Below are 16,249 nucleotides of genomic sequence, written 5' to 3'. Positions count from 1 at the left end.
AGATGCATTTTCTGCATCTCAGTGCAGATACATATTTGCTTATTTCTGTCCCACGGGGTGAAGGATTGAATCCTCATTCATTCTCTTTTTGTACGCTCGACCAGCGTGTCAAGGATTTGAGCCGTTCCTCTCTTACCTTCTTACGGATGGAATATTGCTAAACTCTGGCTCATTGTTCCTCCAGATGGAGAGGATCATTCATGCCTTTATTTCATCCCACTTGAACCACGGCAACTCTCTTTTTACGTGCCGCAGCAGGTAATCGCTGGATCACTTACAAGTGGTTCAGACTCCCTCTGCACGGCTTATTACCAGGTGTATAGTGAAAGGTCTCGCATTACACCTGTTTTGATATCTTTATGCACACCAAACCAAACTCAGAGGCAAAGAGGATTTCTGCAAAAAAGTAGGGCAACACAATTAAACCAGTTTACAAGGATGTATTTTACTACATTTTGCATGACGTTTTAACACGTTTCAATGCTTTTTCAAGCCAATAGAGATTTTATAGAGCTTCAAATTGCCTTTTTATCTCTTTTTTCTGTTTTTGAATTTATTAATCACAGTTGTTAATTTGGATTTTAACACCTACATTAACCTCAGTTGTCCAGTCAGACTTTGGACTTCTTAGTTGTGGCCTCTCTCTCTCTCTCTCTCTCTCTCTCTCTCTCTCTCTCTCTCTCTCTCTCTCTCTCTCACTCTAAGAAACTTTATGGACACTGTCTGCAGTTTGCACTTGAGCGTGCATCGAAAGCTTGCACTCTATAAGAAAACTTTACTTTCTTGACTTAACTTGTCTTTCCAACTTAATGCTGGGTGCAGACAGTACAGGAAGGAAGGAATAATGGAAGGATGGGGCACTGGCGGTGTCTTGGAGGCTGGGGGATGCTTTGCGTTTTTCATTGGAGCAAGGGATTTAGGCACGGATGTCAGGGAAGAGAGAACTTGATTAGACTAATTTATTCACGGGAGCAGGCCATGTAATTGTTCTCATATGGGGGTGACGTACTGTAGGTGTGTGTGTGTGTGTGTGTGTAAGGGGGGATATTTGTTCTCCAGCAATGTGCCTGACTTAGTTTTGTTCAGATAATAAAACTATACTCCTGTAAAGTGTAATTTCTCAGCTTTACAGTTAAATAACTTTAAAGATCCTCTCTTCTGGCGTATGGAAAATGTTGCATATTGTCCATAATGTTTACTTTCTAGTGGAGGATACGACAGCTGTCTCTCTTAAAAACTGTAGATAATCACCCTGATAATTTATAAGGCCGCTCTATTGCTGAGATAACCGTCAGACACTCAGTTCCTCTCACTCTTTTCACTCTAAAGACGCTGCGTCTCAGACCCAGCTGCTGTTTTACCGCCACGTTCCTCCACAGTTGAAGGACTTTTCCTCCCAGCAACAGCTGCTTGTTGCCGTGGTTACAGGTGCCTCCAGAGCCTTAGCAGCATTTAATTCACAGGTTTCATGTATTTCATTCAGCGTACGGTACACAAAGTCCTGAATGGGGCCGATCAAACACAGTGTCTTGTGTCTCAGATCAGAGGACAGCAGAAGAGAGAGGAAAAGAAGAAGAAATCAGTCGACCAATGAGCTACGTCTTATCTACCAACCACAGGTAAAGATGCAAACATATCAATGAGCAATGACATATAAAAAGAGTTCTATCCCTGTGTTTCGGATCAGTTGGAAATAAGCAAAGAGAAGAAAGAAGACAGAAGAAAGCGACAAACACAGAGAAAACAGTGTGCACAGATACAGTGACACATTCTCACTGGTTCCCAATCTGTGGTCCGTGCCCCCTTCAAGGTGGTGCCGAAGATCACAGGAGGTGGACGAGGTTGTCAAAATTTGATTTACACATGTTAACTAAAATCATAATAACACAGTAACTGGATAATTTATACAAAAGTCTGTATGTTAAACTATTTTAAAAGATTTTTTTTTGTCCTCACTCAAAAATAGTAGGCTACTTAGTAGGCCACACCTCTGTGACCTCTCAACCACTGCGATCCGCGCACTTGCGCCGGAATAAGGGAGACAATAAGACTTTTTGTCCCTGCCCTTTCATTCCTGAGGACATTGACATCCAATGCACGGAAAATATGTGGACATGGCAAGGCTCCACAAATGCTCCGACGCCTTTCGACATCCCACAACTCTGTGCTCAACTCTAAGCATATCAAAAGAGTCACCAAGATTGCCACCCATAGTGGTAAACTTCATGAAGGCTCATCCTACTAACAAGAGACTGTTTTCCCAGCTGTGAGAGGATAAAGCGCATCAAACGCTGCTGTTACACACAAAGGTGCGTTGGTTGAATTCTTGCAAGATCACAATCGACCACTGTGTGGACAGTTGTAGATCAAAACGGCATAGCAGACACATTCACGAGACAAACAAGCGGATGCAGGGCCCTTAATCCAACGTCATGCAGTGCAAAGACACTCTAGATGCTTTTATGTGAAACTGGAGTGCAGAGTTGGGAAAATGTCAAAAGGGGAGCTACAACAATTTCCACTCCTGATGAAACTGAGACTGCGACTTCACACACTGAGTTTACCTGGCACATGAACTTGCTCTGGGAGCAAATTAAGTCCCGGTTTGCCGATGTTGACGAGTGCTTATCAAAGGAATCACGGGTGATGGACCCCTACATCTCCAGCCTTGAGGACGGGGAATACCTTGGCCGTGAAGATGAGATCGCTGACCTTCATGCCGATTTAGTGTCAAAGAAATATTTGGATTCAAGATGTTTTGGCTGTTGCAGCCAGACTGGCCAAACACGCAGTTACAAGGGTTATTCTCCCATTCGGCTGTACAGTACGTACCTGTTGGAGAACGCCTTCAGCACCCTTGTAACAATAAAAACAAAGGCACTAGTAACAGAATCGACCACCAGGACTTTGGTTGGCTGTCATTAGCATCACACTTGACATTTCATCCCTGGTCAGAGGTATGCAAGCCCAAGGTGGCCATTAGTTTATGAATGAACAGTATTATGGATTGTTAGCGAGCCAAATTAACACATATTGTATAGCTGTGTCAAAACCAGTGTTCACATGATGTGCATGTGGATGTGCAACAAACTGCCCGTTTTAGGTAATTGATCTGAGGGAGATCTATATATATATATATATATATGTTCTGATTAATCACGTAATTATTAGACGGATAATGAATCATTATTATTCTTTCGGTAAGGATGTATGTGTGTGTTTAAGCCTACTCTGTTGGGTTGTTAAAATATTTATAGCTTATACTAGTAAAGATACGTTTACCAAATAAATGATAAGGTTCTCAATGGAAACAGTTATAATGATTTTAATTTTAAACAATAAATATTTGGAATGGATCACTTATTCTTTGGTGTTTGTGTGCGAGCTGGGGGCGCCCAGCTTTTCTCAGATACAAGTAGTGGGGGCCTCCAAGGAAAAAAGGTTGTGAACCACTGCTCTATCTCATCCCCCAGAGGGACAATCCAAGGCAAATCCTGGCAGAAAGATAATAAGGACTGAGGGTTCCCGCTGTCTGACCGACGTGAAACACATTCCTTCATTTTTCCAGCCTTTTTTTTCTTTTCACCTCATTTTTTTCCAGGGTTTTGAAATCCCAGTGTAAATACATATTGAGGAGTATTTACAATAGTGGTAATGGTGGTAGGAGAGGGAGCTAACTCAGCGGGCCATAGGAGACTGCCGCTGGCCGACTATCTGAGTGTGTGACTGTTTGTACAGTTGATCTAGTGTGTGTATGTGTGTGTGTGTGCACAAGTTACCAACGGCAAAGTGTGTTTGTACCCATACTGTTGATCCAGTGTGCGTTTCACAAATATGTAGAGTGTATACTTGTGTGAATATTAGCAGCATTTATCCCTCTTTCTGTATGTGTGTGAGTGTGTGCTTATTTGATGTGGCTTGGCTGCAGTGATGTTGGGTTGTTTGAGAACTTCCCAAGAGCAAGCTGCCAGGCCAAAGAACTGAGCGGGCAGAGACAGCCATTGTTTTGGTAAGGCATCCTGGCCACGATTGGGTGTGTGCATGTGTGTGTGTGAGAGAGATGCAAAGGGAGAAAGCGAGCTTAATTTGGAGTACTTGCTATGCTCACTGCTATTCTAGCAGTGCATAGCCTTTTCCATTCTGGCTTTAAATACAAAAGCATGCACACACACAGTCTCTCACACACACAACATACAAACACTCACATAATATCCTCACAACCACATTAGCTGAGGGAGTTCTCAGGGAAAAGTTCTTTCGATTAGGTTGCACAACAAGTTGAACCTCTCCCTCCACATTTGAAAACCACACATCAAGATTTGATCAGCTTTCCCAAAAACATCTCAACACTCTGGATGCTCATAGTTTGCTGCTGGCTCACAATTGTACAAATATGATTTCAGGATTAAACTGCGTTTAAGCCAACTCAGCATTTCAATTTGGTTCTCGTCAGGCGACCCCACAGAATTGTCCTTCACTTAACCTTAAACAAAATGTTACTGGCACTGCTGCTCAGTAGTGAACCATAATGGTGGCCAGCTGAAGGTTCTGCATTTTCTGCATTTCTAAATTCCCATTACAGGAGCCTCCTCCTATGTAGGACGTGGCCTTTGATTTTATAAGACTGGAGGGGAGTGGGATGAACATTCTAAAACTCCCACGCTGCCAACACGAAGAAACATTTAGTACTCCCTTAAATGTCGTTTAAACCTCAATAACTTTACATTTGATTCTCATCCCTAACATAAACGTCTTTTCACCGAAGCCGAGCAGTGTGTCCGTACAACCCAGGTAGTGAAGCCAGGCTGGATGATGCACATTGACTCATTCAGATCGATCGCCAACGCTGGTTTAACCCACGTGAATGGGAATGTGTGTATGTGTGTTTCTTACTTACTCTTCTAAATGCTTAAAGGAACAGTGTGTAACATTTCGGGTGATCTATTAGCAGAAATGGAATATAATATCTATAACTATGTTTTCATTAGTGTTTAATCACCTGAAACTAAGAATCATTGTGTTTTCGTTATCTTAGAATGAGCCCTTCATATCTGCATATGGTCCTCTTCATGGGGTCCGTCATGTTTCTACAGTAGCGCAGAACGGACAAACCAAACACTGGTTTTTATGTTACCTGAAGGCCACCATAGTTCTCCGACATGCTTGTAAAACTGTGGTAATGTGAGCCACAGAGTGCAAATCCGTGGTACCGCCAGTTGCCGTCTGACTTCCGTTGCTCCTAAAGTAGTGTTATTATGGTAAAGATGGCTTCTGATTGAGGAGAACGGCGTTACCACGGTTTTGCACTCGGCAGCTCACGTTACCATAATATTGGTAAAGGAGGAGTGAGCAGAGGGGTACTCAGTTGGTTGCAATCTGCAACCACACCACTAGATGTCGCTAATTCCTACACACTGTACCTTTAACCTTTACGCTTTCCCAAACCTAAGCCTAAACCTAGTAAACCATAAACCCAGGCTTTAATTGTAAATTAGCTCTTTAACTGGACGAATGTTTACATTCGATGATTTTGCTCGACTCTCTATCCTTTTGAAATAGACATTTTGGTTCTCACAAGTATAGAAATGCGAGAAACCCGCACACATCTCTCTCCCTCCTCGAGGTTCCCTTCTCCTTTCCAGCATAAATAATCCCCTCAGTCTGCTGGCACAACCCTGATTGGAATCCCGACGCCGCGCTCAATTGTGGGTTGATGGGGGAAAGTGGGGTGCCCTTTGCGCGCGCGTGTGTGTGTGTGTGTTTAAAGCTGTTTCAAGGCCATAAACATAATACCAGAGGGGTGTCCACCTCCGTCAGGCCAGGCCTCTATAAACCTCTGTTTAGAACTCAGGCTGGCACACAGATCCACAACCATGGACTATTCCGACTCATTCACTTTAAATTTACTGCAAATTGCAAAGAGATGAACTGGAATACACGCACGCTCTCATACTCACTCCTTTGCCTTTTATTCCCCGTTTAGCTGCTCGGGCAGAGAGCCACGAGCCCTTACAGGCCGGCAGCAGCGCTGCAATACTGAGTGTACCGATACAGGGGGTTAAGATCCAGGCTCCACAAGGTTTTATCAGCTTTTCTGTGTCCTAGAGGAGACCAGCTGGAGTCTTATGTGGAGTTTTATGAGGAGAATTATGAGATTCTGTGCTGAATTATTAGTGGGTTATGGTGTCATGTGATGTTACGTGACTGTTGTCAGGTTTGCGTAGATTTCTGACAGCAGTGATAAGGCTTTCAGGGCAAATCAGATAAGTCCGGCTCCCCAGACACATGAACATTATTATGTTACTCTGTGTCTTTCATGGATTGCGGCCCACTAATAAATCAGAGTCGACGCTTCTGCTCACCTTGGATTTGGGAAGTACAGTAACTGATAGTGTGCATGTCTGCTGGTTGTACACACTGCTGGTTGTTCAATTGGGTGTTACCACATCTATCCAACGTGATAGCTATTAAATTACCCCAGATCGGTTTCCTCCAAATCACATTATTATCTCATCCCACCTAACCGAAAGCGAGTGGAAAGAGAAAACTGTCTGTGGTGCCGCTTGCTTCGCCCCTCCCCTCTTAGTGGTACGGTGCTCCGGCTACAGTCTCTAATAGTTTGCTGGCTTCCACGCGCTTGTCAGCTCAATTCAAGATTAATTTGACTGCAGATCCATCATCCGTACGTCTCACTGTGCTGAGTCAGCCTTATGGCGCACATCAAACGCAGAAGGGGGGACACAGAGGGAACGGTATCAAGCCCAACACCACAGGGAGCCGAACCAAAAGTGAAAAAAAGGGCATCGAATTCCTCCCTCATTTTTGTCCCCCTGACAAATTCTGTATGTGCCGATTCCGTGGAAAACAGGAGTGAGAGAAAGCGACGTAATAAAAGGGTGAAAAAAAAGGAGACGAAACGACGAGTGTGACTCAGAGGCGTGCAAATGAGGGGATGGAGGGAAAGGAGGCGAGATGGAAATATCTCTGTTTACCGTAGTGGGTGGATGGGCAGCATATGAGAATATGTGCGTAGGGTGATAACAGAGTCCCCTCCTTTGGCACGTAGCGTTAGTATTAGATCATTAGCGCTTGGAAGTTTAATGCCTCCCTTTTAGAAAAATTATCCTCCTCATCATCATCATGTTTTCTCCATGTTACACATTGTATAATTTTGATGCATTATTTTCGGACAATTTTACAGCAATAAGAAGCAAAGCCAAATTCATTAGACTCCAGTGTGCATCAGGTATTATGCAACAGACTGCTATGATATTGCCTCTCATTTATTGACCCCCGCAGCTACCAGCGATTAAACATTACGCTCTGAGCAATTCAGATAATGTAATCGTATCACAACTGAAGGAAAAGCTTGTTAGCTTGAAGAAATATCAGTATGTTTTATTGGTGAGACCTCCGTCCAAGTGAAATAAAAGCGGCCTCCGCCATGTAGGGAGACGTACACACAGACATGGGTTTGGATGGGGATGGCGAGTGGAAAACAAGGCTTTCTTTGAGCAGATTTTAATTAGCAATGTTCATAGCTTGGCTGCGTTCTTTTATGATTGGACCACTGAAAGCCTTTTTGTTTGCCTAATGAAACACATTGAGGGGTATGTTCCTGAATTAAACTGTGTTTGTGTATGAGTGTGCGTGCGTACGCCAGCAGCCATGTGTGCTTGCATCCATTTCATTTGCATGTATCTGTTAAATGGGTGGGTGCCCACATTCTTTTTGGGGTATTAGAGTTCCATTGGCAGGGATAGGAAGCCGTAGCAGCAGACAGAGATGAAAGAAATCCAAGCGCTTTGTTTTCCCTCCTTTCCAAAATAGTTGTTTTAGGTAGAAAGCCATTGCCCATAATTGCTGAAACAGGGTCAGGTATTTGTCTGTCCTGCTTATGATTTACTGTCGTGTCTGTGCCTTAGTAATCTGAAATAAGATCTGTGGTTAAGGGCAGCCCGGCCTCAGACAGACCACATAGATTGTGTAATGCATAGCGTTCTTCTGGTTTCTGTGGGATCCCTTTATAAACACGTCTAATACAAAACCCTCTGTGTGATCTCAGAAGCTTTGCTGAGCATGCCTGTCATATCATTTCCCACTAATCAAATGTGTAAATATAATGTATGGTGTCATCAAGGAGGGCAGGAACACAAAACGTATTATTAAACAATATCAACATTAGAAGAAAATGTGTAGATTTTCAATCACCTAGAAATCAAATAATGGTAAAATAATAAACGCTAGTAATGTAATACTACAATTTGTATCACTTAGTTTACAAAGAAATTACTTTAAAGGTTTTGTACGTACTTTACATAACAATAAATCAAATAATTAACGGCTTGGGGAATTGGGCTTGTTAAAGAAGACCTATTATGCTCATTTTCAGGTGCATATGTGCGTATTTTGGCTTTCAACGAGAACATTTTTACATGCTTTAATGTTCAAAAAACACTTTTTTCTCATACCGGCTGTGCTGCAGCACCTCTTTTCACCTCTTTTCACCCTCTGTCTGAAACGCTCTGTTTGAGCTCCTACTCAGTCTGCTCTGATTGGTCAGCTGGCCCACACTGTTGTGATTGGTCAACCAAACCAAACTCTTCGGACTCCACTCCCGCTCCACTCTAACTAGCTTTGGTTGAGGGTGTGCCAAACTAGCTGCTAGGCAGGTTTAATGCTAATGTGTTACTTGGTGACATCACCACGTTACAGAAGAAAAGGCGGGACTTCAAGCAAGGCGTTTCAGGCAGTTAAGGAGCAGTGTTTCTGTGGGGAATGTAAATCCCTTTGGCGTGGGCTTTGGGATTTTACATACACAAAAGACTACATAACACGCTAAAGGAAAGGGAAAAAGCACAAGCTCTGGTTTTTGCTAGAATTCCACGCAGCCTTAACTCTGCTCTCAAATAGCAGTGGGCTACTGAGGCTATGAGCAGGGGTCAAAGTGCACAGTCGATAGCTTTGTGTACTGTGAGCAAGAACAATGAGTTCTTTAGCAGAATTTGTTCTGCACATGAATACCTCTGAACAGTTAATTGCTGCCATGGCAACAGAACAGAGAGGGAAAGTGACATTAGGTGAGTTGTTTGCAAGAAAAGCGATCCTTCGCAGTAACAGTGTGAAAGTGTGTGTAAGTGTGTGTGTGCGAGCGTGGGTCAACATTTTCTCCGTATCACCACACAAGCCATTCAGTGCTGACAAAAGCACTCTTGTGCAGCAGGATTGGGGAAAGTTACTAATGCTGGCAAGATCATAATCTAAGTCACATTGCAGCGAGGCAGTGGTGGGCTTTCACATCGGAGGGATATATTAGGAACAGTTATCGTGTCTTGTAGTCACTGGGACTATACAAGGGGGGGGTTATGATAAATAAAACAAAGTATGAAATACAAAAAAAGGTGGAGATTGGACTTTAATGTCTAATTAACCGATGTAAAAATATACTATAGTACCAGTTTTGTTTGTTTCTTTCTTTTTGTGGAAAGTCAAAATCAATTTGTTTGTAATCCACAAAATCGTGAACCAGGAAGTATAAAGAGCGTCAAACGCTGCGTATGGAGGAGGTCGGGGTGGATGGGCGGGTCAAAAAGCACCAGACTTTAACCCTAGACACCGCTGTTCATACCCTATGTGAAACCAGAAGACAATGTTGATTTATTTGTCACGTAGTAACGCCACTTCCAGAGTTATTTTAACCCAAACCACGATCTTTTCCTAAACCTAACTAAGTAGTTCTCTTGCCTAAACCTAACCAAGTTGTTTCCTGTGAAGACGGAAGTTTATTTTTGAAAGACTTCAAGCGGAAATTGACACGTGTGTCACATCTTGCTGGATATTCGTAGGAAAACGCACGAAAAATGCAGAATCATTTTTCGTAAGATATCAAACGAACCGTTGTATGAGGATACGTTGACATCAGTGCCATGAGCTAAATGCTAATGTCAGCATTTCTAATATGCTCACAATGACAGAGCTAACACACTGATGTTTATCAGGTTATGTTTGCCATGTATACCATCTAGGTTTAGTATGTTAGCATGCTAACATTTGCTAATTGCACTAAACTTTAAAGAACCACATGGGCAGGAATGTCATTAGTTTTGTAAGTATTTGGACATAGACAAAATCTTGGAGAAAATAAAATGTTGACCTCATGACAGTGCTACATGAAGTGTTATTACAATTCATGCTGAGGGGGATATGAGTGTCTGTACCAAAATCATGGCATTGGCATCCAATAGTTGTTGAGACAGTTCACTCAAAACCACAAATGTCAACCTCATGGTGGCGCCATTTGAAAAGTCAGGGGATCACCAAAGTCATTGGAACACAACGTCTGGCAACCATGAATGTCTGCACACGATGTCATGCCAATCCATCACATGTTTAGATTTTCTCTGGATATATGGGGATCATCAAAGCCGCCAGGATTCATCCTCTTGGCACCATGGATATCCGCACTGAACTTCATGGCAATCCATCCAATATGGTTGTTGAGACATTTCACTAAAACTCTAAAATGTCAACCCCAACAATAGAAATGAAAGAAATTAAGAATAAAGATAAGTTCTCAGATATACTGTAACTGGGTCGCTCAGCCAGTGAACGGCATCCGTTGTGCATGGGGTCTTAAATTACTTAATAGCCTTTTTGTCTGTGTTCATTGAGAGCAGGACAACCTGGCTGAGGTGTGAGATGGGAAATGATAAGAGACTGACACATAGATATGCTTACATTAGCCTGGCAGGTGCCTAAGCATCTATGTATGCACTTTCCCGGTGGTGCTAAAGGTTAAAGCTTCATTGGTTGTGTGTGTGTATGGGATCACTTGGCTTCAAGGTCACATCCTAGCTTCAGTTCTGTGAGGAAAAACAATCAATCACTGATTTTATAAACCGTAATCAACACCGGGAAAATGAAAGAGAAAATATAATTCTGATGAGAGGATAATCGACTGGGATATCCTGAGTGGGCCTCCAAGGGGATTGCATCACCGCAGTGTGTCCGCTGTGATGATGTTATCGGGGACAGCTGCATGGGGCGGAGCCAGGGGTCGAGGCTCTCGGGGAGCCAAGAGGCAGCCAGTTGCCAGCAGATCCCCTCCACTGAGACCCACCTGCTTCGCATGTCCATTTTTCCTCTAAACCCCTCAAAGGGATTCCCTGAGTCCTCTTCTGTGTCCACTGGCCCCCGCGTCTTTGAAGTCATGATCCTATGTGTTTTCATGGCATTGAAGTCATTATCCTATGGTCGTGTCGTGTCATGCGTTTGATCCAAATGTTTGTTTGAAGTTTTACAGGGAACTCTTAATGTAACTATTGGGCATAGGCCAAACATATTAGATCTATATAAACCAAGGCGATTATTAACAACCACTGATGATCCTGTAGTCTATTTATGAATCAGTCTTTCTAAGACCAGTGAACAGTTTATGGAAAGGTACATTAGCGTCAATGGTTGGCAGTAGCTGGCGTGCACAGGGCAGTGCTACTAATTTAATTAAAAGCCCTTGAAGAAGAAGAAGCCCAGTCTAACTTAATACCATCAATTAGGGGTTGCTCTGCCATCTGACCAAAATCCCACACCCCGTTTGTGTGATTCATACAGGAAAATATGCCTCTTTGTCTTCGAGGTCAACCAACTCTTTGGAGAAGCTGGCGCAGGGTCAGGAAACAGTAGTTGAGGGTGTAGGAGTGGGAACGAAGGCAGTAGGGCCGGGGTTTTGTTCTACTAGATAAGCCATAGCATGAGGTCATTTTGAATGAGAACTTGTGTATTTTCATCTCGGCTTATGGCAACGCCTTTATAGCGCAACAGCTGGTTTTACGAGGAATCTGTTGTTGTAGCATGAGAGAATATGCTTCCCTCTTTTATATAGATAGAAAAGCTTTTCTTAGAAACATGTATTGTAAAGTGTGATCATAGTGTAGGTGCTTTGATTTCATGTCCAGTATCATTCTGTAAAAGGTTTATTTAGTATTTAAACATACTCTTTATTTGTCACTTTTTATGCCTCTCCGTCAATGACAGCCATGACCAGAGGCATTATGTTTTCAGGTTGTTCGTCTGTCTGTACGTCCCATTGTCGTGGACGCGATATCTCAGGAACGCCTGGAGGGAATTTCTTCAAATTTGGCACAAACGTCCCTCTTGGACTCAAGGATGAACTGATTAGATTTTGGTGGTCAAATGTCAAGGTCAATGTGACCTCACATCGCACCAGTGGGCAACCTCCAGGTCTGAAAAGTGAAGCCAATGCAGAAGTGCCTTAAACTTGCTAATAGCCAGCAGGGGGCGACTCCTCTGGTTGCACAAAGAAGTCTGATTGTATAGAAGTCTATGAGAAAATGAGCCTACTTCTCACTTGATTTATCACCTCAGTAAACATTGTGAACATGAGTTAATGGTCTCAATCGCTAGTTTCAAGTCTTCTTCAATACAGCATGATGTTCATTTAGTAAATTATGGTCCCATTTAGAGTCAAATAGACCATAAAGCAGGGTATGCTTTAGGGCGTGGCTACCTCATGATTGACAGGTCGCTACCACGGAGTTGTCTGATCTGGGTGTTGTCTGTGTTTTCATCTTAGAACTTTAACCCTTTCATAGTGTGTTTTTAGTTGATGAAAGTTAATTGTAAAATTTTAGTCGCCTAGAAATGTTTCGTTCAGCGTTCGGTTGTACTTGGCTCCACCCTCGCACAAACGTCCACTTAGACTCAAGGATGAAACGATTAGAATTTGATGGTCAAAAGTCAAGGTCAATGTGACCTCACAAAACACGTTTTTGACCATAACTTAATAATTCATATTCTACAAATTTCTAATAGGATAGAATGATGAAGTGATGACATTTTGGGCAGACATGTACGTAAACTGCAACTTGACTGATTGGCGGAGGCATACAACCGAGAGGCGGTAATTCTAGTTTGTCTTTGTTTTTTAACTTGGTGTTCAGACAACGTTGATTTATGATGCCTGTCATGGACGTGGATTCTGCCTGTTTTGAGAGAGCGATGAAATAGAATTTTGGCAAAGAAGCAATCTTATTATTTTTTTATCAGTTTTGGAAAAGAGGAGAAAATGTTCCAGGCAAGGTAGCAGAAAGCCCAGCTGGCAAGGATCTATGACTTTAAAATGGGCTTTCACTTCAATTTCCAAGGTCACAGCAGTCTTTTATTCACACCTGTGGGAACGTTTACAAGTCTGTGATGCAATAAAGGTCTCCATCCAATTGAATCAGATCTGATCGGCCTCTCATAGAAGCATTAGACTTGACAGGATACTCTCAGACCTTCTGTCCTCTTTCTGAAGCAAAGCACTCTCCCAGACAAGAACGTATGAATCATTCAAAGTCCTGTCAGACCTCTGCATCACGATGCACCAAAATGAGCATGTGACATTATGCCAATTTGGCAATTGAGTTAGGTGAAACTGGACGCATCGCCACACTGTCATTCATCCATGTCACTGTTCAGTAATCAAAGTAAAGGCATGAACTATTGTGCACGATTTCATCCATCCTGTTTTATCGAAGCCTCATGTGAACTGCTATTTCTGCTGCATTTTACATAAACGAACGACAGCGATGGCAGATACAAGCTTCGTCTTTGAGTGGCAGGGTCCACCACGGTAGTCTGCGCTCTCCTCAATTCAACCATCCCTGCAGCGTGTCTCCAACAGAGCTCACCATGGAGACTAAAACGCTTTTTGGCTCAGGTTGAGAGGAGATCTATGTATGTGTGCGAGGACATATGAGTCATTATTAAGGATGTTTTATCATTTCATAATGAAATGGAAACAGCATGTGTGTCAGATTAGGTGAGCGAAGAATGCTTGGGCATAATTCCTTCAATTATACATTTTAGATTTTAGTTTTTTCCCACAAGGCTTTGACTTACCTTAAAGTTATCCACAGATTTTTATTCACATTGGCTACATTCATAATATAAACGTTTGCTTAATAAGTCTTGTGAATTTTTACACCACACACTCTTCTGTGCTCCGGCTCTGTTCCTCCGTGAGCCTGGCTCTTTGATAGAGAATATTATTACATTTTGATTAGTCCCCACTGTTACCACAGCAATATTGCAATGCTGAGTCTCATCAAAATGTGTCCCGGGCTGGAATGGAAGAAATATTAGATTTCCTGTTTTTAATTTTGAGCGAAAAGTTGAACTGGGACATTGGCAGCCCAGTAGAGGAGATTAAAATGTGTGTGACTTCACTTTTTCTTTTTTTTTTCCTGTGAAAAAGATTTGGAGAAAATTAGGCAGGAAGTATGCGGCTTTCCCTGAAACCTAATGTTTCCTATGGGAACTGCAGCATTGTTACACTGTTTATCAACTTCACGGTCTACATTTCCACTGAGTATTGTGATTTCCGCAAAACTGAGTTTGGTTTTAGGCGTAAGAGAATCCATTTCACTGAGACATTCATGTTCTCCAGCAACATTTAACCTTGGCTGAACATTTTAAGCTGTTGGCAGAGAGAATATCTGTACTCTAGATGATAAACCGAAAGTACAAATATAAATCCCTCTGTGTGTTTTCTTATTAGCAATTATTTATACTGAGAGCTGAGAAAAAAGACACTGATGTTAACTGCTCCTGAACTCTTATGCAAGAATGTATAATGTATGACATGTATGTGTGTGCAAGACAGAAGATTGCCCATGTAATGGGTCAGAGGGCCATGTCTACACCAGTCCATAGAGTCCTATTCTGATCCATTTATTCTTGTTCTGTCCCCAAGGTCGGAGAAGGGGATCTCCAAATTCACCCATCGTCTGTCCCTCAAAGAGCGTGTGCCCAAAGCGGAGAAGACTTCCACTGACAGACCTCCATCCTACAGGAGACGATCTCTGAGTGTGGACTGGTAAGACCAAACAACTCTTAATCTGCTTATCTGCTTAAAAATTGAAGGTTGTGATAGGCCTTCAGTACTTCAGGCTTTTAGATTATGAAATAAAACTTCATAAACTGGTATCAGGAGGAGGATTTTGATCAGAATCTTTCACTTATCAGAAACTGAAATCCAAAAAGTAACGTTAGTAACAAGAGAGAGAGACAACTGCAACTGGGCCTTGTTATGATTTGAGTGTGTGTATCATAGCTGAGGTCTATGAGGATTGGGCGGCTGGTGTTTTGGGGTGGGGGCAGAGAGTGGGCGGAGTGGTGATAGGGTCTTGCTCCGTCTCTGCGTCTGGGTTTCGTTGAGGAGCGCCAAGCAGCTCCAGTGGCGCCGGCTCATCTTGCTCTTGTAAAGCTCCAGTCCTCAGGCAGCCGATGAAAGGAGTTTGAAAGCTTTCCATCACGAGGCTGCCTTCCCGTCCCCACCCATGGGACTCCTTCCCAGTCTCCCCTCTTGTTGCACGGCCTCCACTCATTTATCTACCCATCCATCCTGCCGTCCGTCCATCTGGCATCCCCCCTGAGCTTCCTGCTATGTGTTCTTGGCTCTTCCTTTCTACTTCTCTCACCATTGGGAAAGTAGCCCCCGGGCTAAAGCGGATCTTACACTTCCTTTGCACTTAATTTTGTCAAGTAAAAAATGTCCAAACAGTCACGGGTCTAAACAGTTTCCAGGTTTCTAATTGCTGTGCGGGGACTACAGTAGCTATTCAGTGGAGTTACTTTGCGGTTTGTGGAGTTACAGGTGTGGGATTCTCTGAGGTCCTATCGAGTCATGCAAGGGCCCAGTGTGAGGTCTTACGAGGTCTTTTGTCGGCCTTACGAGACCTACTGTGTGGTCTCGGACTGACGTTGCGATGTGTGGTCCGCCAGCAGAAATGTGGTGTTAAGTGTATGAGCGTTTTGAGTGTATGTGCAGTGTGAGGTCCTTTACTTTTAACAGCTTCGTGTTTTTCTCCCATGTTGCCGGAGAGGGGACCTGGCCTTTAAAGTTCAGGCCCTGATTGATGTAGTCTGGTTTTAATGAAACACAGTGGGTAGATTGGACATGCTCATTTACGAGTGGGATGAGGGAGGGGGGGTGGGGGGGAGGGGGTGTTCGGCTACAGCTGGATTCCGACTTTCTCCGGGGCCGAGCCGCCGTTACAGGAGTGCGACTGGTCTTTTGTGACATAATAAACAAGGGACCCCAGGAGGAGAGATTCAAGGTTGAGGGCTGAGTCATGCTACTGGGAGGTGAAACGAGGTCGGGTCCAGCTCCTGACAAGACCGGCACGGCTCCTCTGGAATGCACAAGTCATCGACGCGGACAGAAGGAAAACACGTGCGCTAGTAG

The 16,249-nt window shown here is 43.2% G+C and overlaps 1 protein-coding gene across 3 annotated transcripts in view; it reads left to right on the top strand.

Moving 5' to 3' along the window:
* ankfn1b (ankyrin repeat and fibronectin type III domain containing 1b) overlaps positions 1-16,249 on the top strand; it is a 145,554-nt gene that overhangs the window by 94,231 nt on the left and 35,074 nt on the right. For all 3 annotated transcript variants that reach the window (XM_074619720.1, XM_074619718.1, XM_074619721.1), the window contains one exon: positions 14,756-14,878. In XM_074619720.1, the coding sequence (XP_074475821.1) occupies positions 14,756-14,878 (123 nt within the window). The remainder of the gene's footprint in view (positions 1-14,755; positions 14,879-16,249) is intronic.

This window comes from Sebastes fasciatus, chromosome 20 (assembly GCF_043250625.1).
Source record: "Sebastes fasciatus isolate fSebFas1 chromosome 20, fSebFas1.pri, whole genome shotgun sequence".
NCBI lineage: Eukaryota > Metazoa > Chordata > Actinopteri > Perciformes > Sebastidae > Sebastes > Sebastes fasciatus.
The sequence above is the reverse complement of the archived record's forward strand: the minus strand, read 5'-3'. Positions and strand labels throughout refer to the sequence as shown.